Below are 19,623 nucleotides of genomic sequence, written 5' to 3' on the forward strand. Positions count from 1 at the left end.
GCATCCAAACGTCCAGTTCACACATGGTGGAGCTGTTTCTAAGTATGTCCAGGTGTCCAAGGTTTGAAAAATTCACGGCTTGACCATCTTCCCAAGGCAAAGAAGTTATAAAAGTCCATTTCTACTCTTGCCGAACTGGAATTATGAAGTGATACTTTTGCTGGACTAACGAGTCTATGCACATAGCCCAAGCCAAATCGCGTAACGAAATTGACATCCAGTTCACAACCTGCCTGGCAGATTTTGGTTGATTGCAGGATTTGCAAAGCATGTCTACCGCCAACTCTGCATCAACAGATATTTCCCAAATCTTTTCATGTATTTAAAGAGGCTGCTAATCTGATTTGACACACTTCGTCAATTAAGAGACATTCTATCACAATATAGATTTGGATTATCGATCAGTTCGACTCGACTGGGCACCGCCATTTTGTTGAAGCAGATGCAAGTGGTATGAGAGGTGGAATTTGATTGGTCAATAGGAGGGAAAATAGAAGCGACATAATTCGTAATAGCCACTGGTGGCATTACGATTGAGCCCTGAAATTCCAGCTTAGTTTAGCAAGGGTGGAAACCGGACAGTATAAATCCCTTGCCTCAGGAAGATGATGCATGACTTTAGGATGCATATCAAGAACAAGGAGATGAATGGGAAACACACAGGGAGACAAGGACAAAGCAAGGAAACACCCAACAGTTGGGAGGAAAGCAGAAGATATAGCTCTTATTCACACTGAATGATTTTCATCCAGCAGTTCTGAAGAGAGCATTGCTGGCGATGTTGAAACATGTTGTGTGTGTGTGGCAAATTTACCAGTCAGGAGCTTTGGCAATGTAACAATCTTACATTTGTAAGGTAGGCACAGTGCACATCATGTCAACACTAGGTGCATTTGAAGTTTTGCAAGAGCGTGACTGGTGTACTGACATGCGTTCTTCTGTTCCCAATGCCATCCACACCTACAATCCGAGTGATTAAGTCCCATCCACCCTTGGATGTGTTTTCATGCTTTCACCCAGCTATTCTGTTTAATTGGACATGTTTCATTGTAACTTCAGTGGATATGATTTTCATTATGATGCGTGCATGCTTCCATACACAATGACTGTGAATGGCATCAGTGAATGGCAACAATAATTTATCGGTAACTAAATAATGTAACAAGCATACAAAATAGTTATAAAAAGTTGTGATAAAAATAAATCTAACGCTCATTGATTAAAGGCCGGTCATGTCCTTTCACCAACAAAAGATAGAGAAACCAGGGTATATTACATAGATTATTTATTCAATATATAAAATATAATATCCACAATACTTGGTTAAAATTGCATGAGTTTGGTGATATGAGTGAAGTTTAATGAGCAATGATATTAACATAAGGCATTAGTTGCTGGTCTCTCTTATAACAAACTATTAGTTCAATTGCAGGGTTAGAAATTAACACTAGCCTGCTAGCCTGGGGCTAGTACAAATTCCTGTGGGTTAGTACAAATTTGCCCAGTTTCCCCATTGTTTTAACATTATGAGGGTATTTTATCTTAACACGGGCTAGTAAAGTTTTTGAGTTTAGGTCTATCCCTGCAATTGTAAGTACAGTATCACTTTCAATAAGGTACAAAGGTCCTTCTGTCTCATCAAGCTGAGTAGCTTTTTATCAGGTCAAATCAATGATCAGAAATACACTGTATAGCAAAATTCATCTGCAATAAATATGACAAACAAGAATATGAACTTTGGGTTGGTAGTCTCTAATTGTTAGTAATACATCTTATAAAGGTCTATCTATTGCAACTAGAATATAAACTTAGGGAGGCAATTCTTCAGTGTACAGTTTATACAGTGAGGTTTCATAATACACTCATACTACTTTAGCCATGCTATGTGTATGAAATAATCTCTCATCTTTTTAGAGTATTCACAATACATACAATCTTACACAAAAAATATCACAAATTTGTGGCATCAAGTATCATCCCTGAATACAGATTTTCTTCAAAATCTTTCACTGAATCTAATTAAAAATAAACAAGTATCCAGATAGTCTTTCATGCATGAGAACAGACAATGTGATATTTCATTTTTAATTGATTCCTCTTTTGTAACAGGTAAACACAAATCAAGCCAATTTACTTGTACTACAAATGAAGGGTTTAATGTACCATAAACAATGTTAGTGGAATGACAATCCCAAATTTGCTATAGCCTTTGTGATAGTTACACAGCTACTTTATTGATGCTGATTAGTTTATAATAGGACATTAAGATTCAAAGGACTCATATCACATAAACATGTTGACAGAAAATAGCACTGCTATGTACATGCCATTCATGTCTGACATAATGAGTACCAAGGTCATGATACCACAAAGTATTGAAAACATAACATACACTATTAGTACATTCATTCAGAAGCATACCATCAGAATGGATTTCTAAATTACAATACTAGATGTAAACAAAAGGAGAATTGGGTTAACCATGGAAATCAGAAATAATTTGTCATAAGAAAAATGACAGACAAAATTAATCTCTCTTAACATATGAAATGTGTAAATAATTATAAACATTCCCAAAGAGTTCAGTTGCATCAACTTAAAAAAATCATTTCTGATAATTACAAAAAGAGAGTGTATTTCATAAAAATACAGACAAATGCTGTTTCAAGGTGAGCAAAATATGTGCGACATATTGATGAAAGGTGACTGTGATGTTGCAAATCTCTGGCTGAATTATTGCTAAGCTTTGTAGACAGCAGGGTCGTCATCTGAAAGCAAAACACAAAACATGTAGTACATAAATCATCTATGTGAGATTTACAGGCAGGCAATTAATTGCTCGTACCAAAATAATTTGTTCTATATACATAATATATATACATCTTCCCAAGACAATGGAGTTAATTGACTGTAAAAGTCCTGTTTCCACCCTTCCCGAACTAGGCCAGAGTTACAGTTTGGCTGGACTAATGAGTCTATGCATAGTCCAACGGCGCAACGAACTAGACATCCAGTTCGCAACAACATGAACTTCAGTGTGCAGATTTCTGTCAACTGCAGGATTTGCAGAGCATTTGTACTGTCTATTGGGCGATATTTTCCAAATCTTTTCATGTGTTTAATCAAGGTGATCAAATGATTTGATGCACTTCGCAAGGTAATCGGTAGATCTTGTTTATCAATCAGATCGTCTTGCCAGGGTGACGCCATTTTGTTGGAAGCAAATGTAAGTGATATGACAGGTAGAATCTGATTGGTCAGTAGGAGGGACATAGAAGGGACATAACTCATTATAGCCGCTGGTGGTGCTACGATCGAGCCCAGAAATTCCATCCTAGTTTGGCAAGAGTGGAAATTGGACTTTTGTAGTCAGTTAACACCCTTGCCTCGGGAAGATGATATATATATACTTAACAAGTTCATGGGTAGTAAAATTAATTAATTAACAGAATAAGTACATCTTGTTTACTGCTTCTACTAAGTTCTACATGTTACTCATGTAAAATAAGAGAAACTAAAAAATCAGAAACTATGAAAAATATGAAATATAAAAAACATAATATATTAAAATAATCACATCTAATTGCTACAAGTATGGTTAGTATGCCACACAGTATTGGGAAATAAGATGAAACAAATAATATATACCTGTATACAGGTAAAATATGGCTATTTCATTCACTTTCATTCACTTTCTGATCTCAGTTTTATAACAGGACTACATATACTGAGTAGCCTTTCAATGCTGTCCAACAAGAGATGGATAACACTTAACAGTATTAATTATGATTGATGCGGTTCCATTGCAAAACATGCTAAATGTATTGCCTAAGTCCTCCACTTTGCAACAATCATTAACACTAAAACAACTACCGGTACTAGAAACATCAGATTTCCCAGTCATAATCATAATATTTATCCTCAGTTTTCTTGAATAGTTCATAAAAGATACTGTCACACATAGGTAAATACATCATTGTGATGTGTTAGTCAATGAATCATCATCAGAAACATGTCTATCAGTGTACAGTGTGTGTTAAACTGAAAGATTCATGAGGATAATGACACATGACATGGGATAATGTTTTAGTGAACTATCTCCAATTATGTTGCATTAAACTAGTTGAAATATGTCATTATTGTAGTTGATCTACGCACCTCTTCTCACTTATATTTTGTAGTAAATTACATACCTGTGCTCAAATAGGTCATTTTGTATTAAAATTCACACATATGTGCTCAGTTACATCATTATGGAATAAATTAATACACCTGTGATAAGTAATGTTATTTTGTAATAAATTCACACACCCTAGCTCAATATATGTAACCATTGTGGCATATCCATTTACATGTTTTCGAAAATATCATTTTGTCGTAAATTTCAGATACATGCACTGGATAATGTCATTTTGTAGTACATTCAACCACACATGCTCGATATAGGTTACCATTGTATATATAGCCAGACAACAGAATGTGTTATTTTGTGATAAATTCACACACCTGTGCTAAATAATGTCATTTTGTAGTAAATTCACTCCAGTGGTCACTATGTCAGTTTTTGTTCAGATGTTAAATCTGTGCATAACAATACATAAGTGGTGTGTTGAATCAATATCTATCCACTTTGACATACACAATTGCCAGGGTTATACTTGCAAAAGTAAGCCGTGAGGAATTAGATTGTTATTGTACATTTTGAGCCTGAGTTATATACATTTAATCATTGTATACCTTTAGAGTTGATAGACCCTTTGATCACCTGCATGTATAGAATAGTCAATTCTTATTCAAAAGATGTGTATTTTACAGATAAGCTAAAATAAAGTTATACAAACATATCGATCACCCACGTGTCTAATACATCAATATTGCCAGGAAATACATGCAATTGTTTTCAGGACATGAGAATAGGTGGAAAAGGGTGACAGATACTACAACTACAGTCACAAGGCCATATGCTTCAACCAGTATGTTGTATGACGTCATGCAGTATTTCTTAGTTTCGGTTAATTATACATTGATTCTTGTAAGTTGATGGTCTATTATAAATCATATTCAATAATGCATTAGACGCCTCTGTCTATAATAGTGGGTTATCTCTATACAACAGCAGACATTCACAACAAAGGTTTGCAGACAAATATCATAACGGTTGAAAACAGGAAAAGCCAATATAAAGTAGTCACAATTATCACATTCATGGTATTCAATGCAACAAATGCTTAAATGACTAATATTTTCCAATATTGATATGTTGTAAGTTCCTGTTTTCAGGGAGAGAAGATGTAGAAGCGATGATTTGAATGAGTTAGCGAGTAAAGACACTGTCAATATGAAGCCTTGTGTTAGTATTGGACTTGGGAAACAGATACGAAGGCATGACGGAAATCACATGGTTACCTTCCTACCAGGCTCATATGATACTTGTATAATCAACTTCCTGTCGGGTAACCCGGGACCTCACAGAATGGTTGAAAGTAGCTGGGGCTTCAAAAGTTCAGGAAATACATGTTTAGTGTCTTCCCATTATCATATGAAAACATGAGTTTGGCTTAACACAGGTTTGAACACTATTTCAGTTACTTTTATCACAGTGTCAGCTTCAAGTTGGAGCAGAGCCTAAGGTGATGCAGGCTGTGACACCTACAAGCATGGGTATGGTGCTGACAAACCAAGGGTCATTTAGGGAATCCATCTTTGATGGATATTTTTAAAAATGGCATTTCTATCGTAATACAGAAACCGACACTGAAACAAATCATTTCAGAGATAGTGTAATTTGTATAGAACTATGAGCAACAACGCAAAGATTCATGTTATTTGTCTTTTAGATATGTATTATTTTAGTCATGTATATTTGCACCTATTTTCACATTGTTTTTATTTTCTACTTGTTAATGAAATATAAGATTTATATCTTTGATTAGTAGTGCAACTTGCATTACCCAGATTGTTAGCATTGTCAATGAATAAAAATATTCTATCTTAAATTTTTAGAATTACTGCTGAGAGTCATAATATATTGGTAGAAATTAACTAAATAGTAAGAGATATTTGTCAAAATGTACCTGAAATAACATATTGTGGATTATCAAAACTCTTCTCCACAGTTTGCGGCAGCATATATCTTGGCCCACTGATTACTGATGCTGTTTTTGATGGGACATAGGCAAGAGGGTAGTCATAGGGTCCTCTGGTTGCTGCCAGGCTGGCTCGGTCATCATACTCACTGGGAGTCTGCCTTGACGGTGCAGGTCTGTAATAATGATGAAAATAACAATAACAACAACAACACCAACAACATACTCTTTAAATCCTCTTTAACACATATTTGGCCGTATTGGTTAGGGAGAGTCTTCTATGAATACTACACAAATCATAGGATCTTGAACTGTGGAAAGCATGTGTCATTCGGAATAGATTCAACTGGAAAAATTAATTTGTATCATAAAACTGAAATCATCTTACCTTCTTCGACGATACAGACATGCTGCTATAAGGATGAGCAGCAAGATGAAGCCAAGGATTCCGATAACAAGACCCACAATTGTTAATGTCTGCTGGTTTGATACAAGCTCAGCCGCTAAAACAAAACAAAGAATATATGTCTGATATATCTATCATTGGAGACTTAAGGCAAAAAACACACATTTATTACGTTATGATGCTGGTCATGAAAGATATAGAGATAATTCATCGATTGTAGGACATTTCAGATATAATACAAGTTGTCAAGAATGAGCTCACCAGCCCCTACTTAAGTCTCTGAGCCCTCAGCATGAGCTATACTGAGGCAACACTTTTATATTTAATGGCAGCATTGGAAATTGGCACTAGTCCTGTACTCCTTGCCAAACTGCCATTTTTCAGGGTTTTGCTATATGTTATCCTTATAAGGACTAGTGGACTGAAACTGTTAGTTTCTACTGCTGAATGGTTTATGAGTTTACAGATTTAAAGATCAGGAACCAAAGCCACGATCACATAATAAAATAAATATAGTTTTAATTTATTTCCATTTTCCCTAAAGACTTATCTTTGATGGGTAAGATGTATGGTCTCAGACCTTTAACAAATGAACTAAGCCTTCACTGACAGAAGTCAGTACATGTACATCTTACTGTAAAACTAGTAAACATTCTAAACTTTAAACAGAATTAGTGTTATCTTTTACCACTAAACTTATCATCCCAAACAAATTATTGCCAAAGAAAACAAATTGTATTAAGCTACAGAAATTTATTCTTATTCTCCCATTTTCACATAACCAAGCTAATTGGTTACCAAATAGATGTGTTAATTATCAAACATAAAACTTGTGGTCCATGTTTAGGGACTAAAACAGTACTGGAGCTTGTGTAGGGATAGTAAAAAAGAATGTCGTCATCGTGCGTAATTGTCTACTGTATAGTGAGTACGGTATTAGCTGTAAATGCAAAAATTTACAAATGATGGGGGCATTTTTCAAAACCATACACAAGGTAAATCGGTGATAGAGAACAAACTTGGTTCAAACGATTTTATAATGATTGATAGGCAAACAATTTGTAATATACACAAGAACTGTAATATAGCTTATAAAGATTACTTACATGTTGGTGTAGAAGTTGGAGTAGAGTGCTTAACACGGCTAATACAGTACACTAAGTCAAAAATATTTATCAGATATCAATCCTCAGAAGACATTGGACATGCATATGGCTAATATAACAGTCATCTTGGTTCCATATGTTTAAGCTAGAAATATATCTCTATGCAAAGGCATCAAGAACTTTCAGACCTGTGTCTAACAGTAAAATCACTGATCACTGGAAATCCTTGGAAGAAGACATAAGATATACATTAGGATGAAATAACAGATAATCATTCAGGTTTCATGTTCAAGCTAGAAATCTCTAAACAACGCAACAGGAACAGGCAGGCCTTTGTCTAACAGTGCCATCCTTAATCATAGGAAATCATCAGACATGCACTAGGGTATGACACAGTTATCCAGGTCAGGGCTGTAACCATACAGTCCAACCATTGTGGCCACCTAATGCCCATTGGAGCAGCTTGTGACAAACATGAGCGGGCCTATCTGACAGGGCCCAGTGGTCAACTCACCTCGTCTTATATCACACTGGTCCCCCATATAGAACTCAGTACACTGGCACTGTGCAGGTGGGCCACGGGTACAGGTGCTCCCATGTTTGCAGTAGTCCAGGTCACACACATCTGAAACAAAAACAACCAACAGTTGTATGCAGAAAGTTAAATATAAATTGTTCCTTTATCCATTGAACCAAAAATCAGTATAAAATAAATAAAAACATTTTTATTCCACCAAATACAAATAAAACATTATGCATGTTTTCCCATATCTACCAGCCAGAGTTTTTCATATAAATCTTGTAACAAACAAACCCCATCTCTCTTAAAAACAGATTGACATTATCTAAATATTGCTTCACTTTTGGGAGGAGCGTTTTAGAGCCAGATGTGGCGAGGAAATACCAGTATTGTCATATACATACATACATACATACATACATACATACATACATACATACATACATACATATATATATAATTTAGGTATACTTACGGGTGCAGGTAAAACCATTGCCTTGGAAATTGGCATTACATTCACACTTGTACTTGGTAATGCGATCTTCCACACATCTGGCATTAGATGAACAGTTGTTACTTGTGTCACAGAAACCTACAAAGAAAGATGTCATCACTGATAAAGTCACCTTCATTCTTTAGCCAGGCACATTCTTGTTGATATGGAACCCTGTGAATGAGTAACTGAACGTTGTCCAACACTAAATTCAGTAATAAGAATGAATTCCACCTTGAACGCCGCTTCATATTTTGCCTGGGTTAGGACAAACTAACCCTCACCCTACATAAATAAATTTTTAATGTTTGTTTACATATTTATCTAGGACCACTTTGCAGTGATGTATCTTGAAGTAATTTTGAGAGGCATGTGTTGTCATCTTGTAACTCCTTCATATTGAGGGGTGGTTGGGTAGCCTAGTGGTTAAAGCTTTTGCTCGTCACGCCGAAGACCCAGGTTAGAATCCCAACATGGGTACAATGTGTGAAGCCTATTTCTGGTGTCCCCCGCCGTGATATTGCTGGAATATTGCTTAAAGTGGTGGAAAACCATACTCACTCACTCCTTCATATTGACCACTGTGTACATGTATATGTACATGATTTCAATACCAAATGAATCTGGTTGAAAGCCATCTATTTTTGTCAAATTTATCATCTTGGAATAGCATATATGAGTAGGAGCCAGGGACAGATCCACTGACATAAGGCTACGTTGATTTTCTCAGTGCCAAGAACTCTTAGTGGAACAGGGCCCTGGTCAGGTGTTTGATCTGCTAATTGATTTGAATGAATATTCATCTCAACTAATGGAACTTTCCAAGACCATATTTACTCCAACTCAATCAATACAGGTAAGTAAACACTGAATAAACTAGAAATGATAACAGAATGGTAAGGTGGATGCAAGACACCATACTATGATATAAACTTTACTGGTTTATAACTGTGAAATTAGTCTCACCTACACTACTAGTACTACACAACAACACCTCCTGTGGTGCAGAGTCTCGCTGTGCAACTTACCAACGCAATCTGATTCACTTCTGCTGCCCATAGTTGTGGTGAACTTGGAGGAAGGACATCTCTTACACTCAAATGTGGATACTAAATCTTGGTAATAATTGAGAGGGCAGTCAACACATCTACTCTCATCTCGTTTAAAGTATGTTCCTTGTAAGCAGGCAGCTGTAAGAATAGTCAGACCAGGTTAGTCATTGTTGACCAAGTGAAACATTTCATTAAACATTATCATGATACATTAAATATTAAGCCTTCCGTCTATGTTATTTAGTAAGCAATAGGCAATACTTATCAATATCAAAATAATTGTCAAATAAATGTATGTTCGAAAATAAAATTAAAGAAGAATGTTTTATAACATATTGTGAGCTGTTATATTGCAACTTAATAAGTTCATCAAGGCAGTGAGGGCAAAACAAATAGTGGACAGTTAAGAAAAAGAAAGCTAGTTCACAAAAGAAAGCTAGTTCACATCTGAGAAATCAGGCAGAGTGTTACAAATAATGTACACTTTTGGGAACATTATCTGTAGCTAGCAATACATGGTATTTTTTTAACAAGTTTGACTTGACAAACATTGAGCCTGCTGGCAGACAGATATTTCACATACAAATCTTAACCTGACCTGCAGTGTTTGGTACTCCATTAAATTTGTAATAAAAAAAGTAATGTAAAAAAAGGGAAAGAGAATGTTAAATGGAAGGTTAAAATTCCAATGTTCTTTATGTTCGTGAGCAATTGTGATCATTTTAAAGTAAAATTGAAGGTTCACGGTAATACTGAACAAGCTCCGAAACTAATTATCAATACACTGATTATTGCTTATATCTACCATCATAACAACAGTTTCAAAAGAATAAACTGTTTGCTACCTGTTCCTAGATATGACTATGAATCAATTTCTTAACATAAGGCTACGAAAAACAATGTTAATAATAACTGAACAAGGAGGTACTTACACACGTTGCAGGCACTGACTGACGGGGCCCCCACGTTCGAGGTCTTGAGGCCAGCGGGGCATGGTTGACAGGTCCAGGTGGTCTTGTTTCTGTAGAAGTCTGCAGGACAGTCTGTACAGGCATCCCCGATCTGTGTCTTGCCTGCTTCACAGTCACCTAGATAGAACAATTAAATTACCTTTAGACATAAACAAAGGAAATCACAGCAAATTGTCATATACAAGATATATGTGATGGAATAGGTATTTAGAATATTTATACATTGATTGTATATATATTTGTTATGTACAATACATAAGTACTTTTCATATAAATATTATTTCATGTAATATTCAGGATGAGCTTCACACTGTCAACATAAAAGTGTGAAATCGTATGATAACCCCATTTATTGAAAATGCCTAATTTAAAAAGAAATGAAATTTATGTTGATCACATCTAATTCCTTGAGTGATCATGCAAGTGGAAAATGTGTTTATTCTAGGTTCAGATGGACCAGTGTGTTTGTCATATTGTTCAACAAATATGCTGGTCCATAAGAAAACTTCCAGCACAAAATGTCAGAATTGTTTTAAATTGTGGTGGTCTGATAGACTAGTGGAAAAATATCTTTTGCCAAACTGCTGTAGTTTGCTCTTATCGAATGAACAGGGTGACACAAGTGGGATATTTGCTGTTTAGAGGTGAGAAAAACTGATTGTGATTTTTCTGGGGTACCGGACCTTTTGGTTACTTGACAAACTGTATTTGTTGAACCCTGTATTGTGTTTCAAGAGATACGTGGCTACACTTACGAAGACAGCTTGCCGAACTTGGACTTTTCGTGTTGCGTGTGGTGTAACCCGTTGCACATGTCTTGCAAGAATCCTGCCATTTCGTGTCCTGGTAGGTTCTGACAGGGCAGTCTTCACAGAGGTTGGTAGTACTATTTCGGTACTGTCCAGGGGTTGTACAGTTTTCTTGAAAGAGAAAATGAACAGAGAAAATTAATTTGTATTTCTTTGTGAAATGAGTAGGCAATGATGACTTTTTAAAATGAAGACATGCAGAGAAAAGGATCTCTTTAGCATCCGCTCCAAAATGATGACAGAGTGAGTGATTGAGTGAGTGAGTTTGGTTTAACGCCACTTTGAACAGTACTTCATTATAGGATAGTGTGTCAGCTTGATAAAGAGAAAAGCCCATAATGATGCTGGAGTTAGATGTTTACAACTTTTGTGGAATGCAAATGCATGGCCTGCCTTAGAGACAAAACTCTGGTAAGCGAATTGAAGAGACTTAGATAACTGGGCAAACAGTGTCTAAGAAGAGAAGACTTAGGCATGATCAAAGGCTGTATATATTATAGTGATTTGCTAAAAATTGTGTGAGAAGAAGAATTGTATGAGACACAGACTTATTAAGATCCAAATTACTTACTGACAGTACAGCTGGCAGCAGATGTGGCTCCAGGTCCAGCAGTGATAACATTGGTGTCAAAACACATGATACACTGCGACAGTTCGGGATTGAGCTTGTCCTGATAGTAGCCTTGGGGACATGGTTCACATTTACCTGTGCCAGCGTTGAACTGCTGTCCCTTACTACAATCCACTGTAACAGAGGTATGATTGATGGTGTCAGGGTACAAGATACATGGTACAAAATGTTACTCAAGATTTGTGATGAATGATTCTAGATTAATATGACTAAACAAATGCACCTTGACAAACTACATGTATAAACTCCACTGTGACATCTTTAATGAGCCAGAACATGCCAGAATTGAAAGCAGAAATACTTACCAACACAGTCTGTTACAGCCATTGCTCCCAGACTATATGTTGTACTTCCGGTATCACATTTTTCGCATTTTGACTGCCACTTTTGAGGTTGGTAGTATCCGTAAGTACATGGTTGGCAGGAAGTAGAGGAGTCTTGAAAATACCCGGCTGGACAACCAACTGAAAACACAAAATATTTGTCATAACTGTTGCTATGTTCTTGGATTCAGTTATACCTGGCAGACATTGAAAGTAGATATCATATTCTTAAATTTGTCCCACTCTTACAGCAATTTTGAAACTTATCTTCATTTAATATTTTCTTTTGAATAAACAACAAACTTGAATATGGTAAACTTGATAAATAAACAAATTAATCAACAAAATTAAACATTTAGTGGTCTAACCATTTGGAAGATTCTTACTTTGGTTACAGTCTGTTGAAGCGGTGGCTCCATTGCCTGATGTTGTTTTGTTTGTAGGACATTCCATACACGGAGAGGCCTTCTGTTCACTCTTGTAGAATCCCTGCTTACATAAGACACAGACCCCAGCAATGTCTTCCTTGCCTGGAGGACAGCTCACTGGAACACAGGAGAAGTGAAGCTGAATGTTTTTTACCACATGACTCATGTTTTGGGTCCAAAATCATGTACTCCTATTTATGTCCTTCAAAATACTTATTCCAATAGTGTCTTCATTGAGTGAAACTCAGGCCTAAACACTGTCAACAATAGCCAAAATCATTATGGACTTGGGGGAGATCGACCCCATCAGGGCTAAATGTCCTCCAATCTAGGTTTGAGTTCTGCTACTTGTCTGCTAGGAGGAACGTTTATAATGAATTATACACTTTTTGTCTTGAGAGTAAAGACCATAACATAGCTGGTTAATTATTTGATAACCTTATAAATCAGTTGAAACATAACAACTGAATTCTGTCTATTCCTTCAATGTTTGATAAAAAGTATCTTGATGCTTCTTAATGATAGCATATGTCAGTTTTGGTGACTAAGTTCTATATTTGTAACCCATGATCTTTCAGGCCTAGGCCTTACTTTTTTAAAAAGGCAATCCCTCATAACATGCTTTGATGTTTTGACTTGGTTATAATGTAACTTCCCTTCACCTTCATGTTTATTTCATTTTAAAATTAGCCCGTTGTGAAATTGTGTTCCTAAGATATTGAGCTCCTAATATATAGCTTTGGCTTCAACAAAAACAGACCGCCTCCATCCTCTAGTGGTACAGCATCCACCCGGATGGTCCGGGGTTTGTATCCTGGCCTTTTCAAACCAAAAGATGTTAAAAGATTGTACATGTTGAGCCTGGTGCTCAGGATTAAGGGGCGGAAACAAGGACTGGTCGGCTCGGATTCAGTATACTATTTTCATGCTAAACTGTGATGCACGCATGCATCCACCCACCCACACCCATCCTCATCCCACACCGCACGTGAATGCACGTCGCTATGTAACTGCAACCTGGACGTGACGTTTTTAGACCCCATTTCACCTCAACAAATACAAAGGAGTCAGAATAGTTAAACCTACACACAACCTGCCAAAAGACCAAGATACTCACAGATACAGTCAGTGGCTGCTGTGGCCCCACTGGTGGATGTGGTCTTGTCTGTGGCACACATGGAGCAGTTTGTCTGCCACTTCTGTGACTGGTACGATCCTTTGGGACAGTCCACACATCCTGTGCTTGTTGTTTTCTGGCCGTCAGTGCAGTTGTCTGGGAAACCAAGGCTCAATTTAAACACTGATGTCAAAGACAAGTGTGTAGTCAGTTTCAAAGGAGCCCAAACTTCCTGAGATATTCAATGGGCAAATATGATATGAAATATGCTGCAGTCACAAGATGAATGTGACATGATCAAGCAGCTTATTCTCCCATCCTGGCAACATGTCAAACTTCTTATTTCCAAACAACTTATCCAACAATTAAATTGAGGATGAAATCGTCATATCAAAATAAATTGTATATCAATAACAAAAAACAAGTCATACATACAAGATACTTCTTATTTTAATAATGATAGTTCTTATATGCAACTGATATGATACTACTACTGCTGATAAATAAGTCCAACTTACGAACTGAACAGTCACTACTAGATGTAGATCCTGTTGATGCAGTGATGAAGGTAGATGAACACATAACACATTCGCTGAACACACCAGCACTGTTTGCCTTATAGAAACCCCTCGCACATGGATTACATTGGCCTGTGGTCATATCCTTCTCAGAACCAGATGGACAATATCCTGAAAATATCACACAACTGTATTAGAGGACATACATCTGAGAACTGATATGCATGATTTAATGCTGAACTCACTATAAACTACCCATGTTTACTTCTATCTCCACTCACACTGGTATTCACAAACATTACATTTTACTCTCGATAATGTTTGATGTATCTTCATAGAACAACACAGAACATATCTTGAAAACATAGCATTTCAAACCCTGACTTACTAGTACCTGAGAAACTGTTGGGAAAGATGGAGAGTGAAAAGAGATTGGAAAGAGGAAGAAGAGACAGAAAGAAGAGAATCCAAAAAGGTGAAATTTGGATAAGACAAGACAAAGGAGAGAGATTGAACGACCCTATAACAAAACAAGAGCAACAGATGATGGTGAAGAACTATGGGGATAAGATGAGAAAGAGAGAAATAAACCATTTCAAGATAGATGCTAAGAGATTACGCTTAAAACATACAAAATATCTAAACTGAATTCTGCCCATGTAAAAACTCACTGACCTTCACATTGTGTGACATTAACAGTGGCATTCTGTCGGGTGGAGGTATTACTGGGACACATCTTACAGGAACTCTTATATGGTTCTGGTTGATAATAGCCCACAGGACATGCCTCACATCCATTGCCCACAATCTTGTAACCAGCTTGGCACTGGTCTGGAAACAGAAAAGAGTTAGCACTGAACAACTGAGTCAACTGTTGCAGGAGTCCTCCCCTGAGAATACATTCATAATGTGTGTGTGGGTGTGGTATTGTTCTTTAAAGCGGGAGCAATATTGTAACTCCATCAAGGCAGGCTGTCAATAACTGAGTCTGGAACAGGTAAACCAGTGACTGAAAGCATGAGCAACAATTGCATAACTACACACTATCAGCCAAGTCACTAAGTCTGATCACCTGACCCGCCTTCATTGCTAGAAATTAAGAGATTTCACTGTCATAGTAATTGAATCTAGGAACCCCCTTAATTATCAGTTTTTACAATAGGGTTATGACAAGAACCCCTTCACTTTCAATCTTGAACATTGTTCCTTAGTCAGCGCTTACGATGAGTATGATACTGTGTGGACCTCTTCTGCTTTGGAATCTCCACTGGGGCATACTTTCGTAGAAATGAAGTACATTCATACATAGAAATCATTATGAAGATGTAAAATTAATTTAGAGATCAAAGTACTTGTGACAAATTTGTGTTTAAGATGTGTAAATTGACTTTACTTACATATATTGCACTTTGCAGCTGAGTCAGCTCCAGGTGCAGATGTCACGAAATTGATTGGACACTTTTCACATGACATGAACTTATAGCCACTATTGTCCTTGTAGTAGCCTATAGGACATGTCCGACATGAACCATCTGCAAGCTTCTCTTGACCTCCATTACAATAAGCTGCAGTAGAAAACAATATATTCCATACAGACTGGTTGTGACAATTGTATGGGTCAGCAGATATTCTGATGATGCATGAATGAGGTATCAGTTTCAGGAGAAAGAACATAAAAATTAATTCTAGGTCAAACATTCAAAAGATATTGTAGGTCAGTCTGAAAATATGAATCTTTGTTTAAAATTTAAGTTTATCAAACTTTGTTCAATGATTATTATTTCCCTGAAAAACTAGAGGAAATACAAATTAAACGCAATACAATAACTAAAGTAATACAGACTTATAAGAATACTGGCGGCATGGTTGGCCCAGCCGTCTTAGGTGCCGCGATTCGCTGTGGAGAGTTGCATCCCGTGGGCACGCCAAAAACCTATGATTGTGGGTTCGAATCCTGGTTCGCCTAGATTATGTTTCTAGGTTGTCAGCACCATACCCGTGCTCGTGGGTTTCACAGACGTGGTAAATGTCTGAGACCTGCGTTACTTTGGGCTTTCCTCCCACAATAAGCTGACACACCACGATATAACTGGAATACTGTTAAAAGCGGTGTTAAAACCAAGTCACTCACTCACTATAAGAATACTCCACCAATCAGAGGATGTGAATGAAAACATGTGAGATATCTACTGATAACAGGCAGTTAGTTAGAGATATTTATTTGAGGTAGTGAATGTCTGTGGTACTGACCTTCACATTGTGTCCTGCTTTGCGAGCCATTCTGGCGAGTGCTGGTTTGGCCAGTACAGGGGATACAGTTTGGTTGGTTTGACTGATTTTGATATGTCCCGAACGGACAGTTAACACAGTTTGCATTGGTTGAGTCTGGTTGCTGTCCAACTGGGCATTTCACTGAAAAAACATGAACAAAAATACCCTTTAAAATGTTATCACTTCAGAGAATTAGAAAATATGTATGGACAGAACAGTTAATCTAATTCTAGAAGAGAAAAGTCTTAAAGACAAAACATAAAAAATAGACTAAAACATGTATCAACATGTTCTCATATATTTCAGAATTTTTGTTTTTGTTTTCAATGTGGGTACTCACAGATGGAACAATCACTGAATGACTTGGAGTGGGTTGATGCGGTGCTGCGGTCAGGGCCACATGATGCACACACATCATACGGAAGGAGGGTTTTATTCCGATAGAATCCGACCGGGCAAGGGATGCATGTGTCCACATTTTGTTGCACAAACCTTTGAAATCCATCTTCACAAACAACTGAAAAAACATTGCGATCTGATATTAAAGCTGAGATGCAGATTTAACTATGCAGGAATAAACATTCATAATCAATAAAAAACAAAAACATTTCTCATCTAAGTTTGCACAACAGATGTGTACAAATATGACATTTGTGGTTGCAGGAATTAAATTGACAGGGCTGCTGTATTTAAGTGAAGCGAAATACTGATTGAAGATTAATCATTCATATTTGCTAATGATATTTAACTAATGACTGTATCCTTCATCAAGCTAAGTGCAGTAATGACTTCTAGTGACTTATACAAGTCAAGAGAAGAATGAAATCAATGTCAATTTTCAAAAGAAAAACCATATGGTATCAGTCGACCAGCAATTTGAGTGTTACGCCTACATTTTATCGACAGATGGATTACCAACTAGCACACACCAAGTGTGGACCTGGATACCTACATCTACACTCTGCTGCAGATGTTGAGCCATCTCCCTCTGTGATGTACTGAGGGCTGCTGCCACACGCCTTGCAGCTGTACTGCTGCTTCAGATCCTGGTAGGTTCCACGTGGACATTTCAGGCACTCAGTCTGATTCACGTTGTTCCGGTAAAACCCAGCTTGACAGTCCCCTGAAGGAATGGAAGGTCTTAATGGTGAGTGTTTATGCTTTTCGCCATAGTTTCCAAATTGTTGTTTTGTATTCATACATATTCAGACTTCTGCTGCTAGCCTTGGATAAATACTTAAGAATTGACTTTCACTTTGTGTGAGTTCACTGGAGTTTGGCCCTCACTCTATGAAGGTTCATACTCCAATGAACTCACACAAAGTGAAAGTCAATTCTTATAATTTTTTTATCACAATTTCTTACCTCAAAGGAAGTAGGCCAAGGTCTAAACACAATTTTATTTAGTACGTGTGACTTCATGTTTACACTGACAGCCAAACAACAACCAGCTATGTCGCGGAATAAAATAGTTCCTCAAAAAGAGAGGTGACATGAACGTATGGATGCAGAACTTGCTCTTCAGAAACATCTTACGCAACACATGTGTTCATATAATATCCCCATTAGATGAGAAAGGTCTGTAATGAACTACCTCAGTAAGTCAGTCACAATGACAGTGCGTCATAATACATTTACATCAAGTACAAGACATCAAAATGGCCGACACGATAAACGTGACGGGAGAGATTTCCGAAGTTGTTAATAAACCTGTGGCGGTTACATGTGTTAGTCATCATTGATCAACTGGCTGATCATTGAAAGATGAATAAAGATGCGTCAAACAGACACAAAGGTAAATTCATAGATTGCTGGAGACGGTCAGTGTCAGCCGAAGACACGGATCGAGTCGATACTACGATAGTTTAGATGTGCATTTCTTCGTTTGTTCATCAAGGGGTTTCCCCTGGAATGTGGAAGTAGTCTGTCAGTGTTTACGTCATTTCAAGAACACACTCTCGTGAAAAACGTATTCAAATTGTGTCGTTCATACAATTATGAATGTCAATTTTGCGGTCATGTGACCGACCTCTCGTCCAATGGAAAAGCCGTATATTGAGTAAACTTCAAATTAAAAAAATTTAAAATCTTGATCTACTTATACAGAATGTCCAGCACTTACCAACATTGCACAAACTCATAGCATCCGCTCCAGTTGAATTAGTTGTCAGGCCAGTAGCACAGTCTTCACACTTGGACATAACAGCACTGCGGTACTTGCCCAGGGGGCATTCTTGGCAGGTTCCATTTGGGGCCAGCTGATGCCCCTTACCACACCCAACTGGAAAATAGGTCAATGTTCACTAAGGTCATAAGTCAATATTATTTAATCAAAGAGTCAATCCAGTGTCTGTTAATTCCCAAGGTGTTAAAGTTGTTGTTCATGAGATAAGTATAAATGAACTATTACAAACAAATTAGCTTTATACTTATACAGTTTGACAGTCAACAAGTATGACAATCTTACTGTATACATGTCTACAGAGATAATACAAATACAAATGACAATCCTACCACGGAATACGGTGTGACTGAGGTATAATAAACGTGAGTGATTATCTTACCGTAGCACTGGCCTTCAGAGATGGAGGCTGTGGTTCTGGTTGTTTTCTCCACAGAGCAAGGGTAGCAGAAGAACTGGCCTGTCATGTTTTGATAGAACCCGATTGGACAAGGAAGACAAGTGTTGCCAGCATTGTCAAACTTATGACCAGTTGTGCAAGTAACTGTAAGAACAGGTTAAGATACATAAATACAAATAAAGCTTATTTTACATCATGGTTATGACTTCTAGTATATTTTTAAGTTGGATTCTGAAAAACAACTAATCCAAAATATACTTACAATTTGTTTGAAAACCAACATATATTGCTGAACTTGTGGATAAATCAA

General features: G+C 37.1%; 1 protein-coding gene across 1 annotated transcript in view; it reads right to left on the reverse strand.

Moving 5' to 3' along the window:
- Positions 1 to 1,270: 1,270 nt before the first annotated feature.
- The window catches only part of LOC139468280 (uncharacterized), a 93,526-nt gene continuing 75,173 nt past the window's right edge, over positions 1,271 to 19,623 (reverse strand). Inside the window, exons 55-74 of the mRNA XM_071250149.1 lie at positions 19,296 to 19,457; positions 18,854 to 19,012; positions 17,684 to 17,854; positions 17,072 to 17,248; positions 16,711 to 16,872; positions 15,858 to 16,025; positions 15,136 to 15,291; positions 14,461 to 14,631; positions 13,943 to 14,098; positions 12,784 to 12,942; positions 12,380 to 12,538; positions 12,015 to 12,188; positions 11,390 to 11,554; positions 10,596 to 10,751; positions 9,640 to 9,801; positions 8,594 to 8,710; positions 8,113 to 8,223; positions 6,475 to 6,589; positions 6,075 to 6,262; positions 1,271 to 2,768 (exon numbers count right to left, since the gene is read on the reverse strand). Coding sequence (XP_071106250.1) covers positions 2,740 to 2,768; positions 6,075 to 6,262; positions 6,475 to 6,589; positions 8,113 to 8,223; positions 8,594 to 8,710; positions 9,640 to 9,801; positions 10,596 to 10,751; positions 11,390 to 11,554; positions 12,015 to 12,188; positions 12,380 to 12,538; positions 12,784 to 12,942; positions 13,943 to 14,098; positions 14,461 to 14,631; positions 15,136 to 15,291; positions 15,858 to 16,025; positions 16,711 to 16,872; positions 17,072 to 17,248; positions 17,684 to 17,854; positions 18,854 to 19,012; positions 19,296 to 19,457 — 3,017 coding nt within the window. The 3' untranslated portion in view covers positions 1,271 to 2,739. The remainder of the gene's footprint in view (positions 2,769 to 6,074; positions 6,263 to 6,474; positions 6,590 to 8,112; positions 8,224 to 8,593; positions 8,711 to 9,639; positions 9,802 to 10,595; positions 10,752 to 11,389; positions 11,555 to 12,014; positions 12,189 to 12,379; positions 12,539 to 12,783; positions 12,943 to 13,942; positions 14,099 to 14,460; positions 14,632 to 15,135; positions 15,292 to 15,857; positions 16,026 to 16,710; positions 16,873 to 17,071; positions 17,249 to 17,683; positions 17,855 to 18,853; positions 19,013 to 19,295; positions 19,458 to 19,623) is intronic.

This window comes from Haliotis cracherodii, unplaced genomic scaffold, assembly GCF_022045235.1.
Source record: "Haliotis cracherodii isolate W230 unplaced genomic scaffold, xgHalCrac1.p SCAF_2, whole genome shotgun sequence".
NCBI classification, from domain to species: domain Eukaryota; kingdom Metazoa; phylum Mollusca; class Gastropoda; order Lepetellida; family Haliotidae; genus Haliotis; species Haliotis cracherodii.